This window comes from Rattus norvegicus, chromosome 7, assembly GCF_021556685.1.
Source record: "Rattus norvegicus strain SHRSP/BbbUtx chromosome 7, alternate assembly SHRSP_T2T, whole genome shotgun sequence".
NCBI lineage: Eukaryota > Metazoa > Chordata > Mammalia > Rodentia > Muridae > Rattus > Rattus norvegicus.
This window is the reverse complement of record NC_141540.1, coordinates 27,561,567-27,580,364: the sequence shown is the minus strand read 5'-3', so window position 1 is coordinate 27,580,364 and position 18,798 is coordinate 27,561,567. Positions and strand designations below refer to the sequence as shown.

General features: G+C 44.3%; 2 protein-coding genes across 5 annotated transcripts in view; both read right to left on the bottom strand.

Annotated features, from left to right (window-relative positions):
* Positions 1 to 11,035, bottom strand: part of Rtcb (RNA 2',3'-cyclic phosphate and 5'-OH ligase) — a 208,990-nt gene extending 197,955 nt beyond the window's left edge. For 2 of the 3 annotated variants that reach the window (XR_015624177.1, XR_015624176.1), the window contains exons 1-6: positions 10,825 to 11,005; positions 9,309 to 9,387; positions 6,959 to 7,026; positions 4,859 to 4,958; positions 2,963 to 3,119; positions 658 to 814 (exon numbers count right to left, since the gene is read on the bottom strand). Coding sequence is in view for 1 of the 3 variants with exons in the window: in NM_207614.2 (NP_997497.2) it covers positions 658 to 814; positions 2,963 to 3,119; positions 4,859 to 4,958; positions 6,959 to 7,026; positions 9,309 to 9,387; positions 10,825 to 10,917 (654 nt within the window). In the remaining 2 variants the exon portion in view is untranslated. 3 annotated transcript variants of the gene reach the window in all.
* A 1,670-nt stretch (positions 11,036 to 12,705) lies between these two features.
* Bpifc (BPI fold containing family C) overlaps positions 12,706 to 18,798 on the bottom strand; it is a 57,541-nt gene continuing 51,448 nt past the window's right edge. Inside the window, exons 12-15 of one of the 2 annotated variants that reach the window (XM_087556290.1) lie at positions 18,242 to 18,284; positions 16,704 to 16,767; positions 15,548 to 15,624; positions 12,706 to 13,804 (exon numbers count right to left, since the gene is read on the bottom strand). In XM_087556290.1, coding sequence (XP_087412416.1) covers positions 13,682 to 13,804; positions 15,548 to 15,624; positions 16,704 to 16,767; positions 18,242 to 18,284 — 307 coding nt within the window. In that variant the 3' untranslated portion in view covers positions 12,706 to 13,681. 2 annotated transcript variants of the gene reach the window in all.

The following is an 18,798-nucleotide window of genomic DNA, read 5'->3' as shown; positions in this document are numbered from 1 at the left end:
ATGTAATGAAAAAATTCTAAATTTATTACTACGTTTCAAAAACAGCATGGATTGCTCTGGAGGTCTAGAACATCACACAGTAAGTATTCTATACAGAAGTTTAAGTATCATTGAGATGGGACAAATTCCAGGAAGAATGCTGATTCCCAGATAAGCCCCGGGTTGAAATGATTTTCTTTACATCATTTTTTATGTTGGTACCAGGAAACGCCAAGTTACAGAGACTGTTTCATGAATGCTGTTGTATGATGCATGGGCATGTGTGCATCGGCATGTATGGAGAGGCCGGGCTCACATTTCTGGACTCAGCTCTGGGACTGAGCCCAGCTGGGAGGCTTGTGCTCCCCCCACTGAGCACTCACTGCCTCCATCATTTTCAAAGCATTGTTTAAAATCTAAACTCTGACAGAGTCTGTAGACCTCATAATCATAAATCATACCCCGCTTTTCTCCTATACATTTATAACTCAGAGTTTTTTATGAATATGTGAAAGCTCTGCATAACCTCTCAGAAAAATGATTCATAAGCAGGCAGATTTCTGTTCTTTTTGATGTAGTATAAAACAATCTCCGAGGACAGCCTTTTTGTTAACAGAAGGCACAGATTTCTCCCCTTCACAGAAGCTGACATAGTGCCCTGGCCCTGCAGTGACTTACCTGAGGAAGGCCCCTTTTCTTTGCCCTGGGTGAGACCTTATTGGGGTCGGCTTGGAGCATCCTTCCATACTCCTCACAGTGCTCCTTGTCCTCAGCCCAGGCATAGCCTTCTCTCAGGGACCAGTCCACACCCATCTCCAATGCCTCCTCCAAGTCTCTGGGGTAAGGGAACTCAAGTCATTTCATAGCAATGGACAGTAAAACTTAGGAAGAAACATCTCAAAGAGCACGGGAATATGTGACAACTACCACTTCCTATGTACTATGTTTTGTTCTGGAGTTTAAGCCCTCCAGTTTGGTTTGTTTTGAGGAAAGCAGTCACATGGTTACCATTTAAAATTGCAGCAGTGCCATTACAATGATTACAGTTCCACTTATTTTCATGGTCTGCTGTATTTAAGAACAGACAAAGAAAACAGGTTCTCATGTAATTCGGGCTGGCTTTGAACTCACTGTGGCCAAGGATGATCATAAATTCAGATACTTCAGCCTCTCTCCCAAGTATACCACTGTGCTTAGTTTCTATGCACACTAGGTAACACGATCAACTGAGCTTCATCACCAGTCCCTGTGATGTACTTTTTAATTACTATTTTTTATATTATATTTGTGCCTCTGATTCTGAATTTCCTGAGAGCAATTAATTATCCAAATAAAAGCTGTGATCTTAATCAGATATGACTATCTACCTCCATTCTATGTCTTTAACCGCTTAGAAGACTTCATCTTCACCCAAGTCCCAGGCTTCCTGAGCACAGCCAGAAGAGACTTCAGCTTTTAGTGCTCCCTTTCCAGTTCCCTCAATGACAGTCCTTCACAAACAGTGTGGACTAGGACAAAATTCCCACCTCAGTATTTGTAAAGATGCTTCGTGTCACTCACTGTTCGTGTCCGCTTTTCAGTGGAGCAGCACTGTATGAACACAAAGGCTAGGCATCTTCTAAAGTAAGTCCCCTCAACTGTTCTTCCTTTCTTTTTCGGCGGGAATGTGTGATAGATAACAGTTAAGAGTGTTTCTGCATTAATATGTGCTAAAACTTACAATGCAGAGTTCATACAATGCCGATGTCAAAGGGACATCTTTGACTCACACTTGATAAGCACAAGGTACGGTGCTGCACACATGCAATCCTAGTATTTGGGAGGCTAAGGCAGGGGCCCATGAGTTCAAGGCCAGCCTGGCTACCCAGCAGGTTTGATGCAGTGAATACTCTGCTGAGTGTCAGGTGCATGGTTGGTGTGTGGTTATACACGAGTAGTGTGTAGCCCTGTCCTTAGGTACCCGACAGACAGTAGCGCTTTGGCCTTGTATCACTGCATGACTCAGTACATAAAGCACGTGTTCCGTTCCATGATGAGAAGGAGATGGAGACGAATGGGTTCACTGAATGGAACTCAGAACAATGCCTGTCGGAAAGGCAAAGATCTCTGGTCTGAAGCCTGACATCTCGTCCAGGCTTAATTCACTACTGCTTCTCTCACTCGGTTGGCTTTCTTCTTCTTCTTTTTTTTTTTTTTTTAAGATTTATTTATTTATTTTGTATGTGAGTACACTGTAGCTGTCTCCTGACACACCAGAAGAGGGCATCGGATTCCATTACAGATGGTTGTGAGCCACCATGTAGTTGCTGGGATTTGAACTCAGGACCTCTGGAAGAGCAGTCGGTGCTCTTAACCACTGAGCCATCTCTCCAGCCCGGTTGGCTTTCTTCTAACGGTGCTCACCATCTGGACGAAACATCAGGCATGGTGCCCTATGCTCTGATTCTACATCACGGATGGCTTTTTCTCTTTTTTTAATTAATCAATTTTTATGTATGTGGGAGTTTTGCCCAACCATTTATCTGTGTACCATGTACATGCAGGATCCACAATCAGAACAGAGGGCTAGAGTTACAGATGGTCATGAGCTGCCATACAGGTGCTGGGAATTGAACCCTGGGCTTCTGGAAGAGCAGCCAGTAAGTGGTCTTAGCCACTGAGTTATCTTTCTTGCCACATGCCTTTCCTTTTTAATTTTAGACACAGTCTTATATGCTGCCCAGGGCGGCTTCAAACTCCTGAGTTAAAATGATCCTACCATGTGATCCTCCTCCGAGGCTGGGACTACAGGTGTATTCCAACAAGTATAGGTCAAGGTCTGTTCTAGTGAGCATGGGCTGGGACAAACGTTTTAAAAAGCAACTTGTCTGCACTTCCTAAGGAGCGACTGGGAAATGTTTAAACTGGAAGCAGAGAGTCTAGACCTGAGCCCAGAGCGTGTGGTTTCCCCCTCCCTTTCTGTTTCCCAGAATGGTGCTCTTACTTGGCATTCATTGGAATGACACCTTTCGATCCCACCCCGACAGGGATGTGGTCAAACATAGCTTGGGCAAGTTGTTCCTTCACAGGCTGTACATCGCTCTCATCTAAATTGGTTCTTAGCAAGCGGACACCACAGTTAATATCAAATCCGACACCACCTATAACATACGGAAGTCAAATATTAGCAAAATCAGATAGTTAAAGCATTACTTGAAGTTCCTTAGTATTAATACAGAGTTAAAAGGATACTCACTGTTTCAAAGACAAGCATGTGGCCCTCTGTTGAGTCAAGTCTGCCAACACTAAAACCATGCAACACACACACACACACACACACACACACACACACACACACACACACACACACGTATTTCACCAACAGTGGGGAATATGGCAGACAGAGGAAAAGGAGTAACATGTCTCCCTGTATCCTTCTCACATCAGGCTCTGATGCGTTCTGACAGTCTTCTCAAATAGCCAACCTTTGCCTTTGGTGACCTTTTCTTCTGTGTATCTTTATTATATTTTTTCCTAATGACTTCCAACTTTTTGCCTTTTGCTAGTCTAAATTGTTATTCTTTCTCTAATTTTTAAAGATATTCCAGAAGGCTGGAGAATGGTTCAGAGGTTAAGAGCCGAGTACTGGCTGTTCTTCCAGAGGCCCTAGCTGATTCCCAACACCTACAAGGTCGCTCGCAACCTCACCGTCCCAAGGGATCGGTTATGCCCTCTTTGGCCAGGCACATGGCACGCACACGGTACATAGACATATATGCAGGTCAAACATCATATACATTAAATAAACATGATTTTTAAAATAGGAAAGATATTTCAGTCCCCCTTCTTTCCTGATCTGAACATTTGGGCCTATAGTATATTTGCATACAAAAATGGGATTTTGAGTATTTCTGAGAACCATGTCTCCCAGCTTTATTGAGATAACCGATGAGGTACAGTTTTTATGTGAAGTATTATGTGTACACGCCATGAAACGATCACCACAATTAAGCTACTTATCATATCTATCATTCACACCTTTTCCCTGGGGAGAGAACTCAAGACCAGATGTCTTAGCACACAGTACGTTATTGTCTCTGTACCCACCATACTGTACATTAGGTCCCCAGGACTGTAATTCACTTTATCTGTAACCTGAATCCTTCAGCCAACATCTCCCACATCATCTCTCCACCCTCCCTCTACTATGGCAACCACCATTCTCTATGTGAGTGGGCTGTGGTATTTGCATTCTTGGTGTAGATTATTTTGCTCGTGGGCTCACCCATGCTATACCAAATAGGCAGGATCTCCTTCTTCAAGCTGAGTACTATCCCACTCTCATCTACCTGTTCATCCCTTAATCAACATTTGGGTTGTTCCCTAACTTGTCTCCTGTGAATTAATGCTAGCGTAAACACACCAATGCTGATATCACTTTGAAATGATTTCAGTTCCTCTAGATACATACCCAGAAAAGGCATGGCTGAGTCATACAAAGGTTTAAATGTTTTAAAAGAATTCCCATGAACTGTTCTCAACAATGGCTTCATCAATTCAGTCTCACCAACAGTGTACATCTCCTTTGATCAACATCCTCTCGTTTGTGGTACACACAGATGTGCATTCACCCAGGGTTGCACACAGGGAGCCAGAGAAGTGTCTCTTTTGTAGCCAGTGTCTGATATTGCCTGGCATCTGACAAAGTCCCCAAAGATTTCAATAAGTAGCTTGGCTGATATTTTAACAGCCCAATTGACTAAAACAAAGTTTAACGTGGAAAAGAAGGCCTCAAGAATACACCGAGACTGAGAAATGCACACAAATCCACTGTCTCAGAAAGGTCACACAACACAGGGAGAAGCCACACTGTAATCCCAGAAGGGGACAGGGACCTTACCTGGGGATACAACTGCCTCAGGGTCATTCATATCAAAGGCAGCCATGTTCCCTATGGCAAACCCGTAGCCTGAGTGGACATCAGGAAGCCCAATAGACCGCTGGAAGAGAAAGAGACATGAAGCATGGCTGTTCCACTCTGCACCCTAGCTGCCTGATGGGCCTGTCCTTGATTCTGTGGCAGTGGCCATGCAGCATCTGCACTGATGGACTCTACTGTGGTGAGGCCATGGAGACCCCTTCCCTCCTGTCAAGGACCTGTGGTAAATTCGGTGGCGTCTATGCTTAGTACCTAGATCGAGAGTGCTACAAGCTCTCCTCGTGTTCACTATGTTGTCTAAATGCATAGCAGAATTTAGTTTCACTTTGTCAGTCATGGGCAAGGCCGGGATCACACACCACACAGGCTGAAAGCCCCACGCATGATTCTGGTTTTCTCAATACTCTTTTGAGGGATAAATCCCTCCTCTCCTCTCTCTGCTTCTGTCGATCCTGCAAATGTGACCATTAATCCTGGATACTTTAGGATACATAGTCTTGTCCCTAGAGAAACAGCTATTGTCACACTGAACCGGAGGCAGTTGTGGACAGCAGTGGGTCCTGTTTGCATAACTGTTCTGAGGAAGGTATGTCTGATCCACAGAGACTTAAAATGGGGAAGCTATGTCTGATTAACACAGACTTGAAAATGGTTCTTAGAAGGATGGTATCAGGAACTGATAGTGCATATCAGGAAAGGTTTCTTGGTATAATGAGCATGTCTTCATCCGCACCATGGCGGCTGACTGGACGTATACCCACAAGTGTTTAATCTGTCTCTCGCCTTGTGTAACTGTGTAACCGCATTTGCTACGAGCTGGGTGTGTGCTCGTGTCTACAGGACATGCCTGACTAGACATTTATTTTTGGCTTGCTGAAAGTGTGCTTTGTAGTGCAAAATAAGGTTAGGGGGTGATTGACCCAGCGGAAGGGAGAAGGAGGAACAGAAACTATTGGGGGTCTTTTGTAATAATAGAGCTTTTATAATGCTGACGTTATGATTTCTTTTAATAAAATAACCAATGATGTCACTGCTCAGGCAAACAGGACTGTAATTAAATAAATAAAGATGGCTAGAACCATTTAGGGCCACATGTTTGAAAGTCAGTGGGTGGTCAATATCTTCATTTGCTGATATCCCTTCCCCATCTCAAGACCTGGACCTTGTAGCTGGAGCTGGTCTCCAGCAATTCCGAGTCTCTATTGGAGGGCCACTCATCTACAGACTCCTATCTATTCACAAGGCTGAATACAGTTAAGGACGTCTTTTCATGAAATCTAATCGCCACAGAGAAGCCTCAGTAGCACTCTCGGGAGAATCACACACTAAGTAAAGGTGCTGCTACCTTTTGAAACTGTCTTAAGACACTGGCGAACTATGGTTTTGCCAGGGTTTGTCTATAGGTCATGAGGAATTTCACAAATGAAATCTGCTTGGTAACATGAATATAGTATACTTCATACATCTCTGGCTGAGATGAAGGATGGCATGCCAAACAGAAAGAGGTCAAATAAGGTGAGGACACAGAGAAAACTAGAACCATCAGTTCATAAATACACAAGCTACAACTTTTATCAGTCCCACTCCCAACCCTCTACCCCCATTGCACTGCATTGCAACCAGCATTAAGAAGCCTCATAGAAGGCTGGTAAATGGAACCACTCCCAATACTCTGCAGGTGAAGTCTGAAGCTAGAGGAGTAGAGGCCCATTCACAACATCCTTTTCCACACTATTTACTGTCATTGTTCCAAGAGCACTAGATAGCGAGGTAGGTGGTCCTGTCTCATTCTGCTGGGTTCAGCTCGCTCTCTCTTCATCTCCTCTCCAATTGTACAGAGCCACAGTAGAACCAAGAAAGGTGTACTGGGGAGAAATAATGACCCACAATGCTTAGATTCCAGAGACTAAGAGGCCATTCAGATTGACTTCTTAGCTCCAAGGGTCACTGCTATGATCAAAGGCCATAGTCTAAATGACACCAGCGTCAATTAGGTGGAACCCGCATTCTTTCAACAAACTGTAGACCATACAGATGACTGAGGTCTTGACTCTGACTCACATGAACTATTCCAGGCAGGGCTGCCACATTGCCAATCTGCTTCATGGCTGGCAGGAAGCCACCAACACCTGAAAACAAACAAACCCAAAACCTCAGTCTTAGAAAAACGACACATTTGATGTCCAACATTAGTTACATACATGGAGAGGCAGTAGTTACAGAAATGGAAGTGGGGAGAGAACTTCCAAGACAAAAGCACATTCACAGGAAACACAGGACAGTTCAACATGCCTGCCAGCGCTCTGTTTGCTTAAGAAGCTGGTTTGCAAATGCAGTAGGGATAAAAGCCATTAACTATTAACTTTTATGTTGCCAGTATAAAATGTACTCTTTCAATAACTCATACTAGCTAGTAAAGATATCAACAGTGGGGCTGGAACATCTGCTCAGTGGTTAAGAGTACTGGGTGCAGGGGCTGGAGAGATGGCTCAGTGGTTAAGAGCACTGACTGCTCTTTCAGAAGTCCTGAGTTTAAATCCCAGCAACTACATGGTGGTTCACAACCATCTGTAATTGGACCTGATTCTCTCTTCTGATATGTCTGAAGACAGCCACAGTGTACTCACATACATAAAATAAATAAATCTTTAAAAAAAAAAAAAAAGAGTACTGGGTGCTTTTACAGAGGATCCAGGTTCACGTCTCAGCATCCACACGACAGCTCACCACTACCTCTAGCCATCTGCAACTCAAGTGTCAGGGGATCAAGACTGTTTCAAAACAAAACTACACCAAATCAGTCACAGTATTTTAATCAAGTGACAAAGAAGGGCAATGGGGATGAGCTGGGAACCCAAACAATGGCTTGAGAGTCAGGGCAGATGGAGGACAAGTCCAGCTTTCCCAAGTGTTTGCAGTTTATTTTTTTAAAAATAATGTGTGTGTGCATGTATGTGGAGGCCACAGAGCAACAATAGGTGCCTTCCCTAGGATCTACTCACTCTATAATCGTGTGCACACACAGGGAGGCCAGAGGCCAGCTTTGTGGAGCCAGCTCTATCCGCCTGTCTTTACATGTGTCCTAGGAGCTGAACCCATGTCTCAAGGCTGGCTTGTGTAACGAGTGCAGTTTCCATTAAGCCATCGCTCTAGCTCTCTACCTTATTTTCTTGAGACAGGGTCTCTCACTGAATCTGGGTCTTAATTACTGATTAGATTGACTGACCAGCAAGCTCTGCTCCACCAAGTGCTGAGATCACAGAGGTACCCTTGAACCTGACTTTTACAGGGTGCTAGGGATCCCAACTCAGGTCTTCTTGTTATAGTGCTTTACTCACTGGGCCAGAGCCAAAGCAGTGCCATTTAACACAAGTGAACATATGCAAGCAAGGAAGAAGGAATTTATTGTTAATCTAAAACTGAGAAGGGCTAAAAGATCCTATCCCCGGGGCTGGAGAGATGGCTCAGCAGTTAAGAGCACTGACTGTTGGGGCTGGGGATTTAGCTCAGTGGTAGAGCGCTTACCTAGGAAGCGCAAGGCCCTGGGTTCGGTCCCCAGCTCCGAAAAAAAAGAACAAAAAAAAAAAAAAAGCACTGACTGTTCTTCCAGAGGTCCTGAGTTCAAATCCCAGCAACCACATGGTGGCTCACAACCATCTGTAATGGGATCTGATGCCCTCTTCTGGTGTGTCTGAAGACAGCGACAGTGTACTTATATATAATAAATAAATAAATCTTTAAAAAAAAAAAAATCCTATCCCACTACCACTTTAGAGTATCGTTCTAGAGCACTACGCCCTGATCTCTACACCAGCCTACAGCCATGTGAAATAAGTCTCAAGCCTGACACTCACTAGAGCTAGTGTGCCAGCTAAGACTACCAGCTTTGCTTTTGCCTAGTCTGCTGTGCAATCCGGTCTGCCCCGTGGTCTTGGTCCTACTTTACAGTGTGGTATTAATAAATATATTTGAGAAGCACTCCCCAAAGGAAAAGAATACTGGTTTAAAAATTAGGTACTTTGGGATTTGAATTCTGGCTCTATCACTATGAAATTGTGACCAAGGAAAAGTTAAAATCCACTTAAACTCACTGCATTTTGGAATGCTACAAGACAGACAATATCTTCCTTTTTAGTTATTACAAACATGACATAACAGAGAGTATCTAATGAGGAGCCTGACACACAGTGAGTGCAGATGAACAGCGACACTGGCTATTACTGTGTGCAGTTATCTGAGAACAAGTCCCAAACTCCAAACTCCAATACAGCAGCATGCCCTCAGCCTGTGGTCATAAATATATAAGGACTTTGATTCACTCCTTAAAACTACTCCACACTGGTTGAGTTCCTTTCTTCAGGGACCAGGGAAGGTGCTGCCCATAACACATGAGAATCTCTAGTGTACTTACCACCACCTCGACAGGCATTCCGTAACTCCTCAAACATGAGCTTTTCCAGAGCGTCATTCACATAAAACACCCCTTCAACCTGATACAAAAGAAAAGAAAAGCACATTGTCTGAACCCAAGTGTAGTGCTTCATTCTGCATGAAACTACCACATTACTCCCTTTAAGAGAAAAACTTACAACCATGAACTACAAAGATTTTAGAGCATTTTAGACCTGGGTTTAAATTGGAAATGTTCAACCAGTAAATTCTAATCAACTATCTCAAAATCAAAATAATTGCTCATAAAATTTCTGAGAAGATATATGTCTACCATGATTTTGCTATTATATAACTTACACATTATAAAAAAACCACCATATATATTAATAAAATACCATATATATGGATATAATGTATAATTTTCATGTGTCACTTAAAAAATTAGCAAGTAACTCTACTAACCAACCTTCCCTTCTTCCACACAACAAAGGAAAATACTGTTTCACTGCTGTGGACTTTTCCTCCCTAGTACCTTGTAGAGTGGTGCAAAAGGAAGTTTTGTGTGTGTTTGTTTTTCGAGACAGGGTTTCTCTGTGTAACAAGTCCTGAATTCACTTTGCAGACCAGTCTGGACTCAAATTTAAGAGATCTGCCTACCTCTGCCTCCTGAGTGCTGGGATTAAAGACGTGTATTACCACTTTTGATAAAATTTTGTGCTTTGAGAGGGTGTCTTATTTAAAGTCACTTTAGCTGGCTTCATATAATAAACTGTCCTCTCACATAGGATCTTCCATTTCCCAGTCTCCAGGGATTATAGCCCCAAGCCACCAAGGGAAGCCTATCAGTAACTTAAAAGGGCTGCAAACCCTTACTGCATTCTCATGGCATTTAAGGGATTGAGTCACTTAACATGTGCCAAAACCTCCCAAGTGTTTTCGTCCTCTACTTTAACGGAACCCCTGAGTACAAACGATGGTGGAAACATCAGGCCCAGGGTTTCAGATCCTGGTCTCTCGCTCCCAAGTCTTCAGTGGAAACATATCATCCAGGCTGAGAAAATGAAGTGGGCTAGACAAGAGGTCAGGGTTGTCTTCCTTGATGGGTACAGAGAGGTCAGCCACCAACTGATCCTCGGGGGTCCTTCTCGAAAAGCAAATTAAAAGCCTGAATCTTGCCGATGTGTCGTTACATTAAAAGCCAGTTAAGTTTGGAGAATGCCATCTGTAAACCTTTTCTAAATAACTACCATGACTCAAGAGGAACAGTTTTAGGTTAGCGGTGCCAACTTGGAAAAGTTCACAGAAATCTCGAAAGACCAGGAACACATCCTGTCTGATGGCGCGTGGGGAAAACACGCGTGAGCCCCCGCTGCAACTGTCCTCGTGTGTGGATCCCGTGCGTGGGGTCTGTGGGTCGGCTCTGAGGAGGGAGACGTGGAACCCTGCAGGGGTCGGCCCGCCCGGCGCTGGGCGGAGGAGACCGGTTCGCGGTGGAGTCGCGGCCTGCAGTTCCGAAGGCCACTGCCCCCACTCACCTGCATGTTGGGCACAAAGCCCTTCTTGATCCTCCAGCAGTTCTTATTGATCTTGTCCAAGAACTGTAGCTCATCGTTGTAGTTACGACTCATGGTGGCAGCGAGCTAGCGATAGCTCCCGGCTACACGTAGAAAGAGAAACAGCCTCACTGTCCACCGGCTCCACGCAGCGCCGCCTCTCAGTGCGCAGGCGCGACCGGCTCCACCCCAGGAGGGAAGATGGCAGGCGCCGAGGCTCAAAACGCATCGCACGAGTCGTTTCCATCATGTTACAATGGGCTACACCACTAATCTTGGACTTTTGATCTCTCTCTCTCTCTCTCTCTCTCTCTCTCTCTCTCTCTCTCTCTCTCTCTCTCTCTCTCTCTCTCTCTCTCTCTCTCCCTCTCTCTCTCACACCCTCTCTCTCTCCCTCCCTCTCTCCCTTCCTCCCCCTCTCTCCTCTCTCCTCTCTCCTCTCTCCTCTCTTTCTTTCCTTCTTTCCTCCCTTTCTTCCCTCCCTCCCTCCCTTCCTCCTTCCTTCCTTCCTTCCTCCCTCCCTCCCTCCCTCTGTCCCTCCCTCCTCTCTCTCTCTCTCTCTCTCTCTCTCTCTCTCTCTCTCTCTCTTCTTTCCTTCTTCGCCCCGCCTCCTTTCTCTCTCTCTTTTTTTTTTTCTAAAGTAAGGTCTTAATACGTTTTTGGTTTTGTTTTTAAAAGTAAGGTCTTAGAGTAAAGCTATTTAGCCTCGGTGAGCCTGGAACTCGCTATGTAGCCAGGTTGGTCCCGAATTCTCAGAGATACACTTGCGAATATCTCCTGACTACCGCCATTGAAGACATGCTGCTTGGGAATGTTTTTGAGCAGCTCCTGAAAACTCTTTACTCCAGATCAGGTCAACAACTATATAGAATGTGTAGTTTGGAGTTCATGCCCCCATTAGTGAAACAGCTGAGCAAGACAAAATACTAACGAACGACACATTTGACACCTGTAATGTATCAAGAATGAAATTGAGGATATACAACGAGCATTCTCCATTACAAAAAGAGCATCCCAAAGAAGCACATCATGACAGTGTATCATTTATTTCTACAAATGTTTATGAAGGGAATCTGCTCTGGCCAGCGATGCCCTGCAAAGATGAGTGAACTCCAGTTGCTGGGGAATCGTTGTGTTTTGTAGCCCAGCTTTGTTTGGAGTGTGTCCTGTGAGGGTACTTTTAAACTCAATTGGCTCTTGCTCTTGGGACAAGAGAGCTTGCAGTGATTTGCAGGATAGTCCTACCCTGTGAAGAACACCACAGTAGCCATCAGGAAGATTCGGTTTCTACCCCTGCCATTACCACCTTTGTGTGATAAATTCCTCTGTTTTCACTTCCATGAAATGGGATCATAATTCTTTATAGAGTGGCTCTGAAGGCCACAGAAATGAAAGTGGAGGGGTAGCCAGACCAGGATGTTTTTTTTTTTTTTTATAAGGTGTTCTTTTTTTTTTTTTTTGATTTATTTTATTTATTATATATCTAAGTACACTGTAGCTGTCTTCAGATACACCAGAAGAGGGCATCAGATCTCTTTACAGATGGTTGTGAGCCACCATGTGGTTGCTGGGAATTGAACTCATGACCTCTGGAAGAGCAGTTGGGTGCTCTTAACCGCTGAGCCATCTCTTCAGCCCGACCAGGGTGTTAAGTACTTACACAGTTCTCTTCTATCCCCCAGTAGCCTAAGGAGTTAAACAAAGGTTGTGGCTTCTGTTCATTTTTTACATATCTATCCTGGCTGTCCCATCTCCTGTTCCTCTGTGCAGTCTCACCCTGCTGATTAATAACCAATGTTAACTGTGAACTCCTAGGTTTAGAAAGCTGAACTACCATTTCATCCAATCTTTTTTTTAAAAAGAATTATTTATTTATTGTATGTGGGTACACTGTTGCTGTCTTCAGACACACCAGAAGAGGGCATCAGACCCCATTACAGATGGTTGTGAGCCACCCTGTGGTGGCTGGGAATTGAACTCAGGACGTCTGGAAGAGCCGTCAGTGCTCTTAGCCAGTGAGACATCTCTCCAGCCCTCATTTCATCCAGTCTTTGAAAGGACACGTCCACAAAGGTAAACAAATGACAGAGGACGACCGTGGAAAGATTTAAGAGGCTCTCGGCTCCCTTTTAATATTGCTATTTGTAGAACTTCAGTCTTTGCCAAAGTTGGAAAGAGAATGAAGTCTTTTCCATTTTTTTTGTCATATTTTATTAAAATAAATTCAGGGCAGGAGCTTTCACACACAGGTACTGACATTGATAGAAAACAATTTTAATTAAGCACAGGACACAGGACAGTAATAGTAAACATAAAATACAAAGTCCAACGAAAGTAGAGAAGACAGTCTTACACACATACACACACACACACACACACACACACACACACGAGAGAGAGAGAGAGAGAGAGAGAGACAGACAGACAGACAGACACACACACACAGAGACAGACACACACAGAGACAGACACACAGACACACAGAGAGACAGGCAGACAGACACACAGAGAAAGACAGACAGACACAGAGAAAGAGACAGACACACACACACAGTTCCTTACCCACCTGGTCAGATCCACATGCCCCACTCTTTCCCACAAATGATAAACACAGGCACACAACGTGCTTACATATGCTCACATACATAGATTCCCACTCCCACTACCTTGTCCCTGTTCCGCACTTGAACTTAGTCGGCCTCACTTTAGGTCTCTTAGGGCTCCAGAAAGAGACTGTTTTCACAAGGGCTTTAATACCCAAGGTGCCTTCACTTTCCAGTTTACTGTTTCTGTGGGACTGAAGGCTGTTTACTTCCTGGGGTAGGTTGCGCACAGGCCGTCAGTGGATTGGCTGTTTTCTCCGTGGTCCATGTACCATGTTCAGATGCCCCCAGCTGTGGAGATTTGGCTGTTGCTTTGAGGATGTTTCATGTGCCACGTCAGTAGAAATCAGAAGGAAACCCTGAGAGGAATGCAGGATGAAGGCAATTTTTAAATTAAGGCCATATCTGGGTTTGCATGAGGGGAGGAAAGTTTCTTTGTCAGGCCCTAAAGCATCAAGCCGTTCTCAACCCCTGTGCCCTATGTGAGGGTCCCTGATGTAAGAAGTCACCATTTGAATTACTGTCCCTAGATATGACTTAGGTAGTGGGGAGTGCAGAGGAGGGAGCCTGGGAGCTGTGAGGAAGTGTGCACCAGTGTGTAGGCAGGAGATGCTTTCTGAAACATATTTCCACTTTCCCGAACCACAATGACAAAACACAGAGAAGAAGGGGCAGCAGTACCGTGAAGTTAGTTCATTAGAAGCTCCCAGGAAGCAGCTTTCAATAGGGAGCCTCCTGAGGATGGTCTTCAGGGGAAGGCCCTGAGATTCATTTGACTGAAAGGGTCAGAGAGCCAATTAGGTTCCTAGCTGTCATAGTTCCTATGAAAAAATATTCCGCAGCCTCATGTGTTTAGAAACTTGGCCACCAGCTTGTGGCACTGCTTTGGAAAGTTTTGGAGCCCAGGCGGTGAAATTTTGCTGAAGGAAGCGGGCCGGTGGGTCATGTCTTCAGCCTTTATGGCTTGGTCTGTTTCCTGTACACTGCTTCCTGACTTCTAGGAAATGGAACCAATTATCTGATGTTTCTCTTACCACACCTTTCCCTGCTGTGGTGGACTATGTCCCTTTGAGCTATAAGGAAAAAAAAAAACCCACCCCAAACCAAAAAACAACCACCAAACCAACCAACCAACCAACTACCACCACCACCACCACCACCACCACCACCACCACCACCACCACCACCACCACCACCACCATGACAACAAACACTTTTCTTTTTTTTTCTTTTTCCTTTTTTTCGGAGCTGGGGACCGAACCCAGGGCCTTGTGCTTGCTAGGCAAGCGCTCTACCATTGAGCCAAATCCCCAACCCTAACAAACGCTTTATCTCCCAAGTTCTAAGCTGTATTCTGTCAGGCATTTGGTCACTGCTACAAAAGAAATGCCTAATACACCACCCATTTTCCTTTCTACCCAAGACACTATATATACACTTCTTTGAGTCTACTTTCTTTATTCATAAAATGAGATTCATAATCTCAACCTTACAGCTTGTCTGGTGAAATAAAAACACTTTTTAAACTGCTTTTGTTATTCTGAGGGGGGGATTAAACATGACCTCAAGGTGAAAATAGACTCGGTCTGACTTTTACATTTTCCGTTGTCATTTATAAGCTTTAATAGCTGGGTGCTTTGTTTATGAAACTCTGTGGGCAGGCAAAAGTCTATGGTAAGCAAAACGAAACACAGCGAAGGGAGGAAAAGACTCCATGGGTAAGAGAACTCTGTCCTTACAGAGGACTTGGGGTTAGTTTCCAGCATCTACACTGTGTGTCTCAGGATTGACTGTAACTCCTGTTCCAAGCGATCTAGGGCGGAACCAGTATAAACGTGGCACACATAATGCACTCATGCACACACATATCCGTACAAAATAAGATAAATAAATCTTTAAAGAAACAGTAATGAGGGTTGGGGATTTAGCTCAGTGGTAGAGCGCTTGCTTGCCTAGGAAGCGCAAGGCCCTGGGTTCGGTCCCCAGCTCCGAAAAAAAAGAACCAAAAAAAAAAAAAAAAAAAAAAAGAAACAGTAATGAGCAAAACATGGAGCTTGCTCTACTGTGAAAATAAATAGTGAAGAAGAGATTCGGAATCTTACCTCAAGAACTTCAATATCCGAGTTGATGAATGAGATATTGTAGGGGTTGGGAAGAGGAAACCCTTGCTGCAATTTTGCTGCAGTGTAGGAAAAAAAAAGGCATATGGTAGTTAACTGGGCACGGGCACAGATGTTTGTGCAGACCTTTTAGAAAGGGATGAGCGAGAAGCATTTTTTATACTTTAATCTTATCATTGTTCCTGGTCTTGTTTTACTTCACACTGATATGCCCCTAGCACTTTGTTGGACAGGTTAGAGTTTTTTCTCAGTTAAGTACTAACCATGCCTGACTATGTTTTTCATTGTCTACATATTCATAAAACATATATGTATATGTATATATATATGTGTGTGTGTGTATTATGTGTGTGCACATACATGTGTGTAGAGGCCAGAGAATAACCTCAGTGTCATTTTTCACTTCCATCCCTGTGGTGCTTTTTTTTTTTTTTTTTTTGGTTCTTTTTTTCAGAGCTGGGGACCGAACCCAGGGCCTTGTGCTTCCTAGGTAAGCGCTCTACCACTGAGCTAAATCCCCAGCCCCCCTGTGGTGCTTTTTATATGCTTGGCCCAGGGAGTGGCACTTTTAGGAGGTGTGGCCTCGTTGGAAGAAGTATGTCACTGTGGGGGTGGGCTTTGAGATCCTCCTCCTAGTTGCCTATGAGACAGTCTCTCCTGGCTACAGTCCTATCAAGATGGAGAACTCTCAGCTCCTCCAGCACCATGTCTGCCTGGACACTGCCAGGCTTCCTGCCATGATGATAATGGACTGAACCTCTGAACCTGTAAGCCAGCCTCAATTAAACGTTGTCCTTATAAGAGTTGCCTTGGTCATAGTGTCTCTTCACAAGAAAGAAAACCGTAACTAACACAGAGAATAGTATCATTTCTAGGTGACCTGGAGGAGACAGAAGTTTTATCTCTTTAACTCAAACCAAGTTAGCCTTTCTTGCTGAATTTATAAATTTTGCTGCTAACGAGCAGAAACGTGTTAACTGGGTTCCTTCAGCTCTTAATGCAGTACACTGCAAAGTTCTGGCTCTGACCCCAATTCACAATGACGCTCTAAACATGCAGGCATCAGGGTAAACGGTCCAAAGAAAACCCACAGCCTAGCTCATACCAGCGTCTCGTAATTTTTTAAGGAAGCCCTTACTGTTGGCCAGTGGGAGGACTCCGAAGTGAAGAATGGAAGACAGGATATTCTCAAATCTCACAACCTAGAATGCAAAGGGGAACTGGATCAGTGCCAAGTGGGGGATCCCTGAGAGTAGCAGGCCTTGGTTGGCTACGCAAGTCCCCGGAACTCAACTGGGTAGGAAGCCACGAGCAGAGCTTCCCCGGAAGACCATAATGCTTTGTGGGAAGCAGTGCCACCGGGTTCTTTCCTCCCTACCAGGACGACGCTTCTGGTTCCTTCTACACTGGTGATGGCAAACAGAGACGGGATAGTAGCGCATGTAGTAATTTAGGAGAAACAACGACCGCACTACTTACTTCCTGCCACTTACCATGCTGATCCTCTCCGCCATCCTGAGTGATCCCTACCTCCACCCCCGCTCCAAATGCTGACTCAGCTTTTTCAATATTATTTTCACACACGCACTGTATATCGGTTCACTATTTGTACCCCTCCAAATCGTTGCGATAGCATGCACATTCTCTCACATGCTGCGGGGGCTGGCTGGTGTGCTCTGGAAAGCTGAGAAGCATTTCCAGCATTTGTCCCTGTATCATGCTTCTTCCCACTCCAGGTCAAGATAGAAGACATAGGTCCCTGAAGGACTAAGTAGACCCTGCTAGAGAATCACTGTGGAGAATGTTAATGCCACGAGGGTGACATGTGTCTTGAACATTGCTGTGCTCAGTAAGAAGTTCTAATGGAAACAATGACATAGCAGGGGGAGGGGAGAGGGGGTGGAGGGTTTCTGGAGGGGAAACCGGGAAAGGTGTTAACATTTGAAATTAAAAAAAAAATCCAATAAAAGAAAAGAAAAAAATTGAAAGTTCAGTGTGTGAGCATATGCTAGGCAGATTGCTACCCAGGAAATCTTGACACCGAAAGCCATGTGCTTACACCCTCCATGATAGCATCATTTGTGAACTCAAAAAGTCTGGACTGGCTGAGGTTTTTGACATCTAAGAGTATGGACATTCCAAGTTTGAAAATGTAATCAGCCTCTTCACGTTCCTGCTACCAGACCAGGCCATCCCTGCCATTGTGAAATCATAAAGCCAGACAAATCCTTCCTTCTTTAAGTTGCTTTCGGCCATGGCATTTTATCACAGCCACGGAAAAATAGCCAATACAGGGTGTCTACTCCCCGGCAGGGTGATGAAGTTAGCCATGAAATTCTGGAGCTTACATTTAACTGGAGGGGGTCATTTTATCTAGGTAACAAACCCCCATGAGAATGCCTGTTTTTCTAGCACCACACATAGTCTTTACAGTTCTTTTCAAAGCTCTGTAATGTGAGTAAAAGTATTTTGCTAACTGTAAATGAATGAATAACGTAAAGGCCCCAGGTTCAGTCCCCTGTGCTGCAAAATCAACCAAACAAGTGAACAATAAATTCCAAAGCTCAAACTTAGAATTATTGAGAAATCATCAAAAACAACATATATGAGCCACGGGACAACAGAATTCTGTTTCTCAGGCCTTTCTCAGGGAGCCCTGAGAGCTTGCATTCCTACCTTAATATCCCGTGGGCTGTTCTCTGGCAAAGAGAGGCGGAATCTGGAAGGAAACAGGAGGAGGTTGAAGGAAGGTAGACTCATGGGGGTAGATAGGTGGCTCAGAAGTTAAGAGTTAAGAACGGGTGTTGCTCTTGCAGAGGATCAGGGTTCAATTCCCCATCACCCACATGGTGAGTCACAGCCATTTGTAACTCTAGTTCCAGGGATCCAATGACCCTTCTGACCTCCGCAGGAATCAGGCACATGGTACACATATATGCAAAATATTCATACATATTAAATAAAATCTAAAAAATTTTTTTTGTAAAAGAAAGGCAAATTCTAAAATAAGAAATGATGGTGCACACCTTTAATCCTGGCACTCCAGAGGCAAAGGCAGGCAGATCTCTAAGTTCGAGGCCAGCCTGGTCTATGGAGTGAGTTCCAGAACAGCCAGGGCTACACAGAGAAACCCTGCCCCCCAAAAACAACAAAACAAAATGGAAAAAAAAACAAACAAAATAATAAGGAACAAAACAACAAAAGAAAAGTAGATTTCTTTTTACCTTTTAACA